We start from the raw sequence: 17,063 nt of genomic DNA on the forward strand, positions 1-17,063 counted from the left end.
ATCATCCTAACATCAGTATTGTTGGAAGCTTTCAACATGCCATTGACTAATCAACAATTACCGGTACCATCTGTCTTGCCATTCTTCACTGTATCTACTGTACAGCACTGCTTTCTTCACACTGCCACACTGAATCAAAGGGGACTGACCCTGAACTGGTACTGCATTTTCAAGCTATGGCCTATCTGTCTTTAGTCAAAATATACATTCAGCCATCTTTCATAGTTATCCCTCCAAGCAGTCCTGATATTTGCATTTTCAATAATTGCAATAGCTAGATTAATTCACATATAGTCATCATCATCATCATTATCATTATCATCAGTCAGTCAGTCCATCATCATCATCATCAGCAGCAGCAGCAGCAGCAGCAGCAGTCAGTCAATCAATCGTCATTGTCGTCCATCATCCGTCGGTCATCATCCATCACTGGCCATCCATTAACCATCATCCATCAGTTATCATTATCATCCATCAGTCTTCTTCACCCTTATGCTCACCTATAAATGAAATGAGACAGACTCCAAAAGCATGAAAAGAGCAAGTATGAAGTGGAAGAATTTTCAGCAGCATGTTCAGTGAAATAGTTCACAAATTGTTCAGACCATCAGACTGCAAACTAGATCTTACAAGCATACTAACTTGCATAGCACATATGTTTGTCAGTCATTCCATGGATTCTCAAGTTACAGGGCTAGGCTACCAAACCCTTCTTATGTGCCCCTCTGTATTGTACATACCTCATCCAACTTGTTTAATCCCTTATCAGTTTCTTAGCTTCGTCATCATCTGTACTTCCCTTCCTCACGTACAGCACTTATCATAGTTAAACGTCCACTGTCTTTGCCAGTGACTCTCTCTCTCTCTCTTTCTCTCTCTCTCTCTCTTTTTTTTTTTTTCCCATAGGCCCAGCTGCCCTCCTATGATTATATTCACATATCACCACTGCAACACTAATATCGGCCATTCATATTTAATATGTGCTAGGGCAGTATGATTTATGACTGGTGTGATAGTACACTACTCCTTCCAAGATCTGACGTAATTGAGCCAAAGGCATGTCTGGCAATTGGATTTGTTTGGGACTTGGAAAAATGCCCCTGGACAGGTACTTAGTCCCCAACCCAACCTAACTTTGAAAGCCACCTAAATAACTCTCTACCAGACATGCACAGCACCTATTTAAGACCCTATGCACACAGATAAAAGACAGAAACTATGAAATAAATGAAGAGGAACCAGAGAATGAGAAATAAGAAGTGAGTATGGAAAATATTTAGCAGTGTACAAGGTACTTACGACACGTCCGTGACCGTCACAAAACTTAACCCGCCTCCTCTGTGGCTCTGACAGTGGTGAAGGTGCACTTGAAGCACGTACAGTAATCCAGCATTGTGCTGCACTTAATCTTTTTCATTTTGAATTATAATTTTTTAACAGTGCACATTGTGTTCTTTCTTGCGTGACGCCAGTTGCAACACGGTGTTGGGCTCTGCTCTTAATCCTTTGCACTCTGAATTCTAATTTCTTAACACTGCACAACACTATAAATTCCCATGTGGTCTGGTGGCGAGGTGTTGCAGTTTATTCACAAAAATGAGCACCTGGGCAGGCATGGCAACGATCGTTCACTCACGACGGTAGTTAGGCTGGAACTGGGGAGGATGCAGGGGCGCTTTAGTGGACGTCGCCAGAACTACACGCCAAAACACAGCTGTTTGTCACCTCGTGGCAAATTTAGATTAGCTTTTTTTTTTTTTTTTTTTTTTTTTTTTTGGGTGTCTGGGACTTGGGTGTCTGGGTCTTAAAAGGATTACTGTATTAGCAGGAATGTGTTTATGACTTGTCGGTGGGACTTGCAGCAGATCATTTAAGTATATTTTAGCAAAATTCTACTAATCAAACTTTCCTCACCACAACCTGGTAATAGAGGCATACTGTACTGGGAGATATTGCTGATTTCGTGTGTATGGTGTTGGGGAGAGCATGTAGAGATTGTCAGGTGTGAAAGGATTAGTCGTGCTGGCGAGTCTCGTGAGTGTGTGGAAGTTTTGTTATTTGGGAAACATGTTACGGTATGTGCTGGAGGTGGGGCTGGAGCAAGCTCTGGCTAGGGTAGGGAGTGGTTGCAGGAAGTTCAGGAAGCTGTTGCCTCTCCTGATACTGAGAGGGATCATCCTCCATTCTAAGAGGTCTTTGTGTGCAGCTTATGTTAAGAGCACAATGCTAAATGGTAGTGATACCTGGGCAATAAAGGAAAAGGATATTTGTAGACTCAGACATATAGAAGTACAATGATTAGATGAATGCAAGGCCTGGGGGGGCTAGGTTTATGATGAAAGAGTTGAGAGGCAGGAAGAGACTTGAGTACGGTATATAGGTGTTGTGCTGAGGAGGGGTAGACTGAGATGGTATGACATGTGGAGAGGATGGAGGATGGCATTTGGTTGCAGGAAGTGGAGGTGTGAATGTTGGGGGTTGGGTTGTGAGAGGCTGACCAAAAAAAAAAAACGGGTGAGCTCATGGAGTGTGACCTTAGGGATAAGGGACTGAACAGGGAGGCTGCCAGAAATTTAGCAGAGGGGAGAGCCACCATTAGGCGACTAAGGTTGATGCACGAAAGCATTTTGGAGCCTTCATAAATGATACGATATGACGAACTTTGGATTGAACTACCTTTGACCATACTACCTAAGCACACACTCTACACATTATTACTGAGCCTCCATACCCGCCTTCTATCATGAGTAACTTTTTTGTATTTTGTGAACTCTGCACACCAGATTTATTTCTAGTAACCCCATTGTTACGACATGTGTTTACTTTTCACACGTATCCATTAATGAGAGCAATAATGCACTTTAATGTAGTCCTTGCACAGTCTCCAAGCTCAAATCTGTTTCATATCAGTGCCTGCATTGTGTTGACCACCTTTGTTCTGAGAGCCTCTTGACTCTTCATTTACCTTTTTCTGTTACTGGACCAAGGTACTTCAGCCTGTTTGTCAATTGAAATCCTCTTCATTCACATTCACTAGCACATCACATTGGAAGTCATGTCTCTCAACAGTGATCTCCTTACTTTTACGGTACTTCATTTTCAGACCATGCTGCTCATAGTCATTCAGAAACTCAGAACCAGTTTGCAAACATCCTCTTCACTCTTGGCAAGCTACACAGCATCATCTGCATACATCATATTTTAGATACTTCACCCTTCACGATTTATTACCCTTCCCACTCCCCATTCCATGACATCAAGATTTAATATCTTGTAATCCATATATTGGATATCCATAGGGTCATTACACACCCTGCTCTCGCTCCACATTGATACTCCTCCTCTAGACATTCATGAAGTCTTACATATGCTTCAGTAGCAATACAAAAACTTTTAAAATATGCAGGAGTTTTTCAGCCACAATTCATCTATAAAACCTTCCATAGTCTTTCACAGTTCACCTTTGTGTGTGTATATTTACCTAGTTGTATCTGTCTAGTTGTGATATATATACAGGAAATGAGCTATGCTCATAGGGTCCCATCTCAGTGTCTCAACAAGTCAAACTTTGCTTTAAACTCGTTTAAGTCTTTTGACTGGACGATCTCTTTGTCCTGGCTGTTCCACAGGTCAGTGCATCTGTGTGGAAAATTGTACAGTATTTCTTGATATCCTTAAAGCAACTTGTCCTTTTCACTTTCCATGTTCTCTTGTTGTTCCCTCATCTCATACAAACGGATCTTCTGTGTCACTTTTGTCTACCCCCATCAAGGCCCTGAACACTGCATTCATGTGTGTGTGTGTGTGTGTGTGTGTGTGTGTGTGTGTGTGTGTTTCTAGGTCTGTTAGGCCGCTTTCACACGAGGCCACCGGTGGCCGCAATTAGTTGCCTCCCATAGTTTTCAATGGAGCCTTTCATACGAGGCCACCGGTGGCCGCAATTAGTTGCCTCCCATAGTTTTCAATGGAGCCTTTCATACGAGGCCACTGCGGTTACCCGGCCAGCTCCCGGCGGTGGCTCGCACACACAACTAGTGTCTGCCACTGGTGGTTGCTGCCACTCGCTGTAAAGCATTTTTTCAAATCGGAGCTTTCATACGGCTACACTAGTTGCCGGTCCTTTCACACTGGGCCACAAGTGGCGGCCACCAATGGTGGCCACTGGTGGCCTCGTGTGAAAGTGGCCTTAGTGCCATAATTGCCTTTCGTTCCTTCTCACTCATTTTCTTGACTGTCCTACTGCAAATAGGAGATTCACACATCACTTACCCCTCCTGAAGCCACCTTGTTCATCACTCACTAGATATTCTGATACATTTTCTAATTTCACTGAAATTATTACTACCTTAATGTACAGTATATAGTAATGTCATAAGTGTATATAGATTTATTAAAGATAATACTGTAGGTATATGGAGTTTAAACTGCATATTATTTTTAAGATGTATACTGACATTTCGATTTTTTTAAAATTGAGAAAATAGAAAAGTTTTAATTTGACATTGATCCTCTTTGTGTAGGGTACTGGTATGGCATCAGTAGAGGTCAGGTGGAGGAGCAGTGGAGGGGAAGGTAGGGAGTGGTTGAGGAGCAGGAAAGGACAGAAGAAGCAGTGGTGTTAAATGTAGGAAATTGTGGGAGAGAGATATCTGGTTTTACTCTGTTGTCCATTGAGATCAGTGTTATGTAATTTCAGTACAGTATTTACAAGTAGCTATGGCCATAAAACATAGTTTGAATCCATTGTGTGAGTGACCAGTACAGCAAATGCCCATAACACTTCTTGTCCTATGGTACAGAATGTGCATTTCCCCACCTTTCAGAAAATATGTAATTCCAGCTTGGCAGTGGTTAAATTTGGCAAGTCTCATGTAACCCATGAACTACAGCTTAGAGAAGTCAGCTGTCTCACCCCATGCACAAGAAACTTAGTCTTTTAACTTTCTTGTTTTGCTTTTGGGCATGTGCACTGACAGAGAATGTATCAAAGTATTTGTGCTGTATAGTCTATACAGGCAGACCCTGAGATACGATACCCTAGATGCGATACCCCTGCATAGCGATGGGGAGAGAAATACCACCATACCCCGCCTGATGATGGCTGAGCCCTGGTTTAACAGTGGGTCCCCCAATGTCTCTCCCAGGAGTGATTAGCCAAAATTTGCTGGTTTTAGTGAGTTGTTTACCGGTGTTAGGCGTAGGTTTGCTTCTTTTACGGCTGTTAGGCCATTTAGATTGGCTTTAAACTTTTTTTGAACTCATTTGGGTGGGTTTTGGACTTGGTTGGGAGGGATATCCAAGGCTCAAAAACGTATCCCTATACATTACCATGTTAAATCTATCCTGAGATACGATACCCTGCCTAGCGGTGGATTTTTACATAATCAATTGCATCGTTAAACCAGGGTATGCCTGTATGTGAATTTTTAGATTGGGATGAGGTAGAGTATGGAAGAGGATGTGTGGAAGTATGGATAGCCATTAAAATTTTCAGGCCAGGGTCTGCAGTACTGTATTTTACCTGCAGGGGAAAAAAAAAAAAAAAATTTGGTCTCTGATGTCTATTGCAGTCAGCCACGTCCTAAATTGGGCTGTGTCACAGTGTACAGATTGAAATTTATGACATGTGCTTGGACAAGTCTTATTTAAATGAAACAGTTTGAAGTGAGAGTTAAGATTACTTTAACCCTTCTCAGGTAAACCTATAATTTTATCCTTACTTAGGTAATGTGGGGTCTGTCAGACCCCAATCTTTAAAAAATCATCAAAAATACTTACAACAACTTTATTGAAACAGTTGCTTTTACACAGCTTTTGTAGGCCTTTTCCTTCAATTTATTGCAAAATGTATGGAAATATAAGTGACGAAATATTTTATGGAAAATTAAATGAAAAAACATTGACAAATTTTATACCATCTGAAATTAGTGGCTGCCATACCAACACTGATATGTTCCACCAGTGTTCTATCATTGCATGCTGTACAGTAATGGCCAATGTTTCTGTAAGCAGTAAGAGAAGCACATCATAAAAAAAAATAAAAATAAAAATTGTATGAAAGATATATATATGGGAAAATAATCACAGGTTAGGTAAAGTGGGGTCCACAAAGGCCCTTTATCGCGAAAACAGAGCCAGATCCCGAACTGACCCCATCACCTCCCTAAACTAGTCTACTAGTCAGGAAGGTAGAGGGAAAACCAGATCCCAAGACCTTATAGTAACACTGTATATGGAAAACACTAAGAAAAATAGCGTGGGGTCCCACAGACCCCACATTACCTGAGGAGGGTTAAAACAATTATAGTGAATCATGAGGGACTTTTAAGTGGTTAGTAGGTATTAATTTATCAGCTCATTATTTATGAAACAGCTTTAACCCATTTGGTGCAGTTTGTGCCCATGGATATATTAATAGGACTAATGTCAGATGGTTTCGTTAATAGAAAGACATCTGACCATCAAAGGTTTTAAAATCCAAGTAGCCCAATTCCCTGCTAATAGAACACCTGGAAATTGTTTAGGGTTAGGTGAGGACTGCTGTAACTGCATAGCCTTATCAGCATAAACTATATAGTGATAACCAGTGCTAGGGTATGGGTGGGAAAAAGAGGTCAGTATGATGATGATGAAATATACACCACCAACTACTACATTATTGATTTGCGTATGATAATTGTGTTGATAACTCCCTTTTGTATGTCAGAACCCAGTTTCTCATTTGCATTCATGCATATCAGTGAAGTTTGACTTTATATATACCGGGTATGTTACTTTTTTCTTTTTTCTATAGGCTAAATGCGTAAACACTCTATCAAACCTCCACTGGTACTGCCGTGTAGCCTAACCTGAGTTATACTGGTAGCTTTTAGTTTATTGTGAAGTTAGGGTTTACGTTTTGCATAGTAGCTACTTACATAGCTACTGGTACTTTTGTAAACAATTATTTGAGTACATTCACCTCACAATACTTTTTCATTGAGTAAAATTGTATAAGTGAAATTACATGAACATATGTAACAAAGGTTCATGCCATATACTGTACAACTCTACCCTATATTTGCACCTCACTCCAACCCCTAGTTTATCCTATGTTGTCTGTTTGATCACACTTTTGGCCAAAATTGCGTACTGTCTTACAATAGGGTGTGTCAGTTTTCTAAATTATGGAAAATAAAGAAGCTTGGGTGAAAAATTGATGTGAATGGTTTTACCATGAAGGATAGTAGGAAAAAACTGATGACAAAATAATTTTAGTTAGCGGCCTGCTAAATCAAAAATTCTGGAATTGATTCCTTTAAATGTATAGTGGTTTTATTGGTGTGGCAGCTTTGAGCAATATGTTCACATAAACCATGCAGAGAATTCATTGTGTTCCGAGTTTAAACAATATTGGATGAGGTTCTGAATGCTTGAAAGTCTAGTTATTTTCTCAAATACAGTAGCTTCATCATGCTGTAAAATTACATGAAAAAGGCGTATGAAATAGGCTTTCATTAGTAAATGATACCTAGATGCTAGTGAACCCCGTGATTCAGTACTCACGGCTTTCCATGTACTTCAAATCATCTGGATAATCAATTTTTGTGTGGAGCCGATTTCACATGGTTTATTTAGTTTCAGAATGTCGTACTTGTACTTATGTTATGTACAGCTATGTACATTGTATATGGTTCTTGTCTGTCAGCTTGAACGTCCTGCCCCAGGTCAGCTGTGTCCACCTGTCAGAAAAGTAATAATGTGACTGTGTACTGTGTGAGAGATTAAATGGTGACATAGGTTCTGTTTCGATAGCCTTTAATCATGAAGTGCTTGCGTTATTTCATTGTCATTGTCTCATTTATGCATCGTTATGGTTTATTCACATGGATATTGTCAAATTTGTAGTATGGTTTTTTGTATGACTTGCTATCAATGTCCCCATGTTTTTGCACATCATGGTACTCCATTTTATGTTCAAAATACATATTTCAATAAGCCATATAGCATGTCATTAATCAAGATAATATACACTTCATACATTACTGGCATATCAGGCTTTTGTATATTAAGAGTTCATGTTCAGTTACTGTTTCTTAAAGTATGGAAACATAGCACAAAACATATACTCTAATGCTCATAGACATTGTGTCTATTCTTTATGTAATTGTTCAGTGAATTGTTTGAGTGCGTGGGTGGTGGTGCATGTGCATGCAAAATTTTGCCATTGGTTTGGTTATGGTTCCTTCATTGTTATACCTTTCAGACTGACTTGTTGGCATGATCAACTAACTACTGTAATACTGCATATTGGTGGTTTTGGATTAACATGAGTCCAAAAGTTCTCAAAACTAGAGGTTCTGTTCACTGTCATCTGACTGATTTAGTGAGTAGTGGACAAGATCTGCCACCTGCTAGCCTTCCAACAGAAGAGACATACTGCGGTATGGTCTATTTCTGAAAGAAGTCAGACATGAAGATCCCAGGAACTACCCCGTTGGTCACCTTATCAGGGATGAATTGGTCCCTGCCTTGCTGGCCAGTGACAAAAGGCAAATGCTTTGTTCAAGCCACCTGTGATTATTTCTGAGGCCAGTGTTGTAGCACAGGTGAAAGATATTTGGGAAAATGCTCTCTAGGTGGCTCGTGGCAAGTGCGGGAATGTGCTCAAGGCGACGTTAATCTCCAGGCTCAATACTCTTGTAGACCTTCTTCGCTGTCAATGTCCAGTGACATCATGTGAGATGGCTGGTTGCTCTTCATCATGTTCATCAGTGCATGTTACCTGCACATGTCCGAAAGACCAGAAAATTCTGACTAACGAGCTCCTGTTCATTCAAAGCCAACGGAAAAAGGTTGGAAGCCTTGGCTCCTACCAAATAGGCCTGGAAGACTCAGCTGAGACGAAAAAGCAGGTGAAGGTAGCACCAATGCTGGGCAGGTGCGCAATGACTTCCGCAGTGCGCAATTGCAGACCATTGCGCTCTGGTGAATATCATTTGCGCATTGCGCACTGCAAGAGACCTTGCACAATATTGTGCTTTTGCACATGAAAAGGCAGGTGCGCAAGTGCAAATTTAGTTGCGCTTGTACAATTAAATTTGCACTTGTGCACCTGCCTTGTGCACCTGTCCTGTAGATTGTGCACTGCTCAGTCCACAGGACACGTGGTCTTGGGAGCTGCCCTCATGGCCGGACAAGGGATGGGGGAGGCTTGGGCGGGTCATGAGGGTTCTGGATTGTTGGGGGGAGGCGGGAGGGTAGTAGCATTTCTTATAATGCTTCAACAGAGATAATGTATTTAAATTTTTTAAAAATTATTATTATTAATAAATAATAATTAATTAAAGATACATTTTTTACTAAGAGTAGCATATGCAATTCTTTACGAAGATCATTAGACCATATGATTTAAATCAAATATCCACAGCCTAATAATTTATTAGGCTGTGGATATTTGATTTAAATAATATATTTTAATGATTTTTGTAAGGAATTGCATATGCTATCATATATCTATCTTAAAATATTAAATAAAACGTCCTGAGAAAATGCAGATAAAAGTAAAACTGGCAACATCACAGCCCTTGTTTCCCTGTCTCTCCGTTCTGCTGACTCCTCTGTTTGAAGTTCCGTGAGTTAACAACGTCTTGCTCCAGTCCTACTGCCTTAGTCACTCGGTGTGTCAAGTGAATCATCCTATTTCACAGTAAATAAGAGGTTGGTGGAGGCCAAGGATGAGATGGAGGGATGGAGTGGAGAGGTATATGAGACAGGGGGGTGTGAGCTGGGAGCAGGGCAGTGAAGTGGCGGGGGACAGGGTGACATGGACGTTATTTGTTGTTTGTGGCCAGTGGTCACCCCTTATGGGATTAAGGCGTCTGGCAATAGATAGATAGAATAATAATAAATAAAAGTAAGCAAGTATGCTAATTTATTTAAATATCTCAATATTTTATGGTAATTCCCACAAATATTTGCAAATGATTTGCGCTAGCGCTTTGCGACATTGCGCAAGCTAAATATTAGATTGTGCTCTTGCGTAAATTACAAATAATAGAAAATAATAATAATAATAATAAATAAAAATAAGTATGCAAATTTATTTAAATATCTCAATATTTTACAGTAATTCCCACAAATATATGCAAATGGTTTGCGCTTGTGCTTTGTGACATTGCGCAATCTAAATATTAGGTTGCGCACTTGCGCGTTTGCAAGGTAGTGAACTGTGGATTGCGCATTGCGCTTGTGCAAGGTCCTTTTTCGTTTGTGCTGCCCACCACTGGGTGGCACTGGGGCAAGCATATAGGCGTCAGGAACAGGAGAAGAGGAGACTGGCTTTGCAGCGCGAATATGATGCTTGCCAAGGACAGGTGACTGGTGCTGGAGCTTCTAGACTGTCAGAATTGGAGAGTAGTGACATAAGCAGTGACAGCGTGAGCAGTGAGATGTTGGATGAGCAAGACGTCAAATTCAGCCATACTTCTTGTGGTTTGTGCATCGTATCTGTTTCATATGCATATGCTCTCACCTCGTCGTTAAACATTCATGTCATTTTGAAACTTTTAATGATCTTTCTTTTAATTAAAACATTTTTACTTCAGTGTTTTGCTGCAGAATGAGAGTATTGACCACAACACATTCACACAGTCCTACTGCCTTAGTCACAGTCATTTTCAAAAAAACTTAAAGTTGTTGCTGTAGCAGTAGCCTTTCAATCTGAGCGCATTTGGTGTCAGTGGCACAAGTAATTGATGACTTGGCATCTCCAGATTTTCAAGCCAGAGTGTGAAGTTAATTGTCTATGGTGATGAGGTTCTGTGCTCACAATTCACCAGACACATGGAATTTGATGTGGAGGCTTGATGGAGCCTGCCGAGGGACAATATTTTGTTCATCATAGTATATGATTTTACAAACATTATTATTAGTCTCTGTATGACTGTTTGTCTTTTTATGTTCTCTTGAGTGAAATGTCCTTTTGTGCGTTGAAAATTGCGTTCCTTTAAAGAATTTGTCATGCAAGTGATTCTCATATAATTTCTATGCTATGTATTTTTTCAGACTCAGTTACCGCTAGCTAAACATCATTTTATTCATTTTTAATTGTCATAATCAGAATTTGCATGTCAATTAGCACCAATTTTCCATACAAGCTTTTTGATCCATGGAATTTTTCTGTTTTGCCTAGGAAATTGACACACCCTACTGTAGTATTACAGTGAGTTGCTTGGAGGGTTGTATTGCAGTAAGACCTACTATTATGTTAGAAACAAAAGTGGCATGATTTTTATGGTATTATTTTTTAAAATTAGAACTGTAGACAGTTAATTTGTAGGGACAGCTTCAACAGTCTTATATTTGGCTACATTTTTTTTTTTCTTCCCCTCCCTGTTTCTCTCTTACCTTCCTTTCACTTTTTATTACTCTTCTTTTCCCTTCAGGTGGCTTTACACTCAAGTATCTAATGTAACGGTTCTCTGTAGGCCAGGAAACCATCTGCAGCCCTGGGTTGTAACCCTATAACCAGATAATGGGGTAGTGTATTGTGGAGCCTGCTATGGTGTCCCTGGTGACTGGATGGAGTGACAACTGCAGCATCCATCCTGGAACCAGGGAAACCATCTGCAGCCCTGGGTTGTAACCCTATAACCAGATAATGGGGTAGTGTATTGTGGAGCCTGCTATGGTGTCCCTGGTGACTGGATGGAGTGACAACTGCAGCATCCATCCTGGAACCAAACCTCCATGGGGAGGCAGTGGCTCAATCGGTAGAGAGGTGGCGTGCGGTCCTAACGGACCCAGGTTCAAATCCCGGCTGGGGCAGGGAACAGTTTAAGGATTTGAATTTCATTAAATCAGGCTTTACTGATCTACCAGAAGACCCGCTGACACGTCGTAAAAGTACCCCCGCTAATACCAATACACCAGTCCTGTATGAGACAGCCCTGGCATGTATTCAGTATGGACGGTGGGTGTTAGCGCCGAAATGGTGACATGTAGAGGTGTATGGTATGTAGGAGGACTGTTGGGCCTTGATAGCAGGCTGTGAAGCCTATGGCCAGAGTCGGACACATTAAAAAAAAAAAAAAAAAAAAAAGTTACAAGTGTTTAGCCTTGAAAATTTAATTTTGTGGCCCATGACCCCCCCCCCCTCATCCAGTTAGCTTGGGAACATTACTCCTATTTTCACAGAAGATGTGTACCCTTTTCAGACATGATCCTCCCCTGACATACCACCCTCAGAAACACATCTACCACATTAGAGAAAGGTCAGATGTATTTTATTGTGAAACAGTGAAGAGCAGTAAATTAGTCCTTACTCGTCACACTATATAAATATTTGAAGGCTCCCATCCACCCCCTGAGCCTCACTGTACATTATCACTTCATTCCTCTCAAAGACCTTAACAGTACTCTTTGCTACATTCACTCTCAGATTTCATTCTTACACACACACACACACACATCTTCACATCATAGAACTGTATCATTAGCTATCATCAGTAGGCTACAGGCAATTTCCACACAGATCAACTTACAATTCAACTCTCATACTTTAGAGCATTCCAATATCCATTACCCTGCTGTATTTATGCCTTAACTCCTGCCCACAAATTTTGGTTTTGGTTTAGGTTTAACACCTTTACATGAGACAGGATTGATAGTGCTGGGTGGGTCATTCAGGAATGGAGCCAAGTGTACGTTGGGTGGGTCATTCAGGAATGGAGCCAAGTGTACGTTGGGTGGGTCATTCAGGAATGGAGCCAAGTGTACACATGTGAACTTCAGAAAGTCTTCCTCTGTCAGAGTTTCCCCCTTGACTATAACCTTCAGTCTCAAATTGCAGTTTGATCTTAAGTCTCAGAAATAATGTCTTAATACAGTTCTTCAGGACTCTTTTACACCTTTGGGAAGAAAAAGTTCTTATGGGTTAGCCTTTGGCACCTTCTTCAGCAAAAAAATAAAAAAGGTTGCAGCTTACTTTACTGAGCAGTAACTATATAGCCAACAAATAATATGCTTGGTGATGTGTTGGGTTCAGTTGCTTCAACTGGAAGTGACCCATAAGGGTATATATGCAAGTAGTGGCAGGTTTATTATTTACTTGGGTTACTCAGAGATGAGATTAACTGTCTGGACTGAGTGGCCTAGTCCCTGCTCCTAGGCTCCTGATGGAGAAACAAGATTGGATGTAAGGTAGAATACCAATAGGTTATTAATTTGTTTATATTAATGTGCTGTGGTTTATTTCAGGAAATGGAAGAGCCTGTATTGGATATCATCATAAATAATGTAGTGTCATCGTTCTCTGTGGCTTGCCATCTAGACCTACATCATTTAGCACTTAATGGACAGAATGTGGAATTGCGGAAGGAGAACGGGGTAAGAATTTTGTTCAGAATATTCTCTGTGCATGTTACTGTTAGTGATATGTTCCATTGGCTTTGAAGGTCCTCATTATGTCGTATTCTGTTTTGGTGTTAACCTCCTCTGTCAAAGGCCATAGTTTTTATATGGTTATTATCACCAGACAATTTTATGCTGCTGGGGAGAGACTTTTCAAACTGGAGGGATTAGGTGTAGTCTCCAGTATCATCCTGGTTACAATGCATCACCATGGAGTTAAATAAAATCATGTGCGGTGTGCTCCTTGTATTTTAACTTGGCCTAAAATTGTAATATATCTGTCTTGAATGCTGGGTTGTAACAGCAGAGTAGTGCTAGAAAAGTATGCTAGTCTTGGAAAAGTACTGCAGAACAAATGTAGAGCCATAGTACTGTCTTGTTTTGCCACTACTCAACATCAGATAAGCTGCTCTGGGATGAAAACTGGATGAAGTGTAGGTGAAAAGGATGTAGTTGTAACATGAAAAATTATGGTCAAAGTAGTTATGTTATTGAAGGGTTTAAGGCCACAGGTAATTGCTAAAACTTGCCTACTGAAGTTATAATGTTTGCATATTAAGTTATCGAGAACCTACTAGCAAAAAAGAAAAGGAAAAGTGATACCAAAAATGAAGGCTTGAAAAATAATGTGATTAATGTGAATATAACCCTTGCTTCATATCTCATTCCAGATCCCACTGAGACCAAAATTATCTAGCTATCTACAGTACCTTTGTGTCCAAGGCAGTAATATTGTTGCCTGAGGGTCCTGTCTAGGACAAAAAACGTCTTGGACCAACGCGAGACTTTAGGGAAAGAATTAATATTGTCACAAAATCTTCGAAAAGGGCCCCTAAAAACATCAACCTAGACCTATTTTGGCACCAAAACAAATTTTCTCACCTTGAAAATGTGTGTTTCTGAGCTTACCTCCAGCTTAGTAGCTCAGTTATCACCAACTTAGTATCCTGAGGAGGATGGCAGCAGTTCATGGGGTTAGCAGACGGTGTCCTAGGCATGGTTACATAAGGAGAGGCAGTAACCTAGGAGCAAACGCTGAGTGCAACACACGGTGTGTCCACGATGCTCTGGTGAGAGAGAAAAGCAACTAAGCAAGCCGTGCTTGCTCATTACATGACCAGATGCCTTTATTTTAATGGACAGCACCTCAACCATGCCACTCTCCCGGGTGCGGGAACCATGCTAGACCAGGTGAGACCGTCTAAGCTGTATTCTCCTCGGATTTGGGCCGTTATGAACTGTTAGTTCCATATTGGACGTATGCAACCGTATTATAGCAATACTGTATTTTGGATTATTATTTATGGTCTCTGTCTTGGACGCGAAACATCTTGGACAAACCCGTCTTGGACGCGAGGGTACTGTTTATGTAGTTCATCACCATCATCATCATCATCATCATCATCATCCTGACCTCCTTTTCCACCCAAGGGCAGGGTGAGGAGTAGCAACATCCAGACGGCCCAAATTTGCCCAGTCCAATGGGCCATGCTTCCATTCACTCATCATTCAAGCCCCCGGAATCCTGGCTCTATTGGATACACTAAAAAACATTCACCACGTTCTGCAGCTTCACATAAACGTATCCGATTGAGTTAATCCGGACGCTGCCACGTTAAAAGGGGTGCCAAAATCCCTGATCATGCACTTCTCCTCACAATATTCATCCAGCCAGCTCAATCTCTTGTCAGTTCCCTAGCCTCATCAACTTCCAAACCTTTCCTCCTCACACACTCATCCACCATATCTCTCCTCCTTCTCCTTGGCCTACCTCGCCTCCTCCCTCCTTCCTTCAGATTCGCTCAGATATACCTTTTTCACCACTCTATTGTTGTCCATTCTCTCCACATGACCATACCATCTCAGTACACTCTCTTCGATTCTGGTGTCTGCTGTCTTCCTCACTCCACACCTTTCACGAATCACATTATTTCATATCCTATCCACGCTCTGCACTCCACATACATTCCTCAGCAGTCCCATCTCCGCTGCTCTCACTCTTGACTTTTCATTTTCATACCACACCATAGTCTCACATCCATATGTTAAAGTTGGCACTAACACTCCCTCATGTAAGCCTAGTGCAGCTGCAACACTCAAGCCTCTGTTTCTTATCAAGGCCTTCATTGCACCAGCTACTTTTCTTCCATGTGTCACTCTACTTTCAACTTCTTTTGCACATTTTCCTCTCTTTTCTATCACTGTACCCAGGTATTTGAACTCTCACCAATTCCAGTCTCTCTCCATTCACTGTAACCTCACACTGGGAGTCACCTTCTCTCTCAATAACCATCACTTATTCTTTTCTACATTTACTCTCAAGGCATGGTGCTCACAGACATCAGCAAAACTTTGCACAAGCCTACCAAGTTCTTGTCCAGTACTTGGAAGCAGTACTGCATCATCAGCATACAACAGATTTGAGATATTCCATCCATCACCTTTCATTACCAACGCCATCCCTCTCCCCATTACTTTTGTTTTTACTTCTCTCATCACCCCGTCCATATATATATATATTGAACAACCTTGGGGACATCACACAACCTTGTTGCATGCCCACACCGATCGTGAACCATTCACTTAGATGCCCATTAACCCTTACACATGCTTCGCTACCATCATAAAAACTCTTGACAACATCTACTACCTTACCATCTATACCGTACATTCGCAAAACTTTTCACAATCCCTCTCTCTCTACTTTGTCGTATGCTTTTTCCAGATCCATGAATGCCATAAACACTTTATGGTCCTTCTCACAAGCCTTCTATGCTGTCTGTCTCACTGCAGGTATTTGATCCACACATTCTTTGCCACTCCTAAAGCCACCCTGTTCATCACTCACTAGGTCTTCTGATATCTCTCTTACTTTTTCTATAATAATTCTTCCATATACCTTCCTTACCACACTCAGTAAACTTATGCCATGATAATTCTTGCACTCACTTTGCTCACCTTTATTTTTGTACAGGGGTACAATCACAGTCTTTTTCCACTCTGCAGGCACGGTTTCACTCATCCATGCCTTCTTACGCATCTCCAACAAGCACTTCATTTCACTATTCCCACTACACTAAAGCATTTCTGCATACATGTCATCAACTCCAGCTGCTTTCCCATTTTTCAGCTGCTTCACAGCACTCTTCACCTCTGCGAGTGTCACTTTTTCTGGCACCGCATTCCTTCTCTGCACACCCCCCAAACCAATTATGTTTACAGCCGCTCTGCTCTCTTTATTCCCATTCATCAGGCTGTCAACTCCATCTGATCCTTACTTCGTGTATATGTAGTCAGATGCCATAATCCTGTAAGGGGCGGCCATTTGTCTTTGAGTTGGTTGTTTTACGAGGAGGGACACTAACATTCCACAACCCACATGTTGACAGGGAGGGAACATGTATGGCTTGGTTTTATGGTTACCATCCAGTGTTGTAAATGGTTTCCTGGTTTACAGGAAACCATAGGCTTGTCACTTAGTGTAAAGCCAACTGAAAAGGAATGAAGAGTAATAAAAAGTAACAGGAATTATTGGAGAAATGGGAAGAGAGGAGAGCAGACACAGAAAAACAGTGATAAACGTGTAGGAGGAAGTAGGCAGCACTACTTAAAGTGAGTGGATGTTGGTTGTTACCACCAACGAAACTTGTAATCTTTAAAAAAAAAAAAAA

General features: G+C 41.0%; 1 protein-coding gene across 2 annotated transcripts in view; it reads left to right on the forward strand.

Annotated features, from left to right (window-relative positions):
* The window catches only part of LOC145391974 (TATA box-binding protein-like 1), a 128,504-nt gene that overhangs the window by 57,606 nt on the left and 53,835 nt on the right, over nt 1-17,063 (forward strand). For both annotated transcript variants that reach the window (XM_080266486.1, XM_080266485.1), the window contains one exon: nt 13,240-13,368. In XM_080266486.1, coding sequence (XP_080122612.1) covers nt 13,240-13,368 — 129 coding nt within the window. The remainder of the gene's footprint in view (nt 1-13,239; nt 13,369-17,063) is intronic.

The sequence above is a fragment of the Coenobita brevimanus genome, chromosome 20 (genome assembly GCF_032717465.1).
Source record: "Coenobita brevimanus isolate Jiangsu-jjx chromosome 20, ASM3271746v2, whole genome shotgun sequence".
NCBI classification, from domain to species: Eukaryota; Metazoa; Arthropoda; class Malacostraca; order Decapoda; family Coenobitidae; genus Coenobita; species Coenobita brevimanus.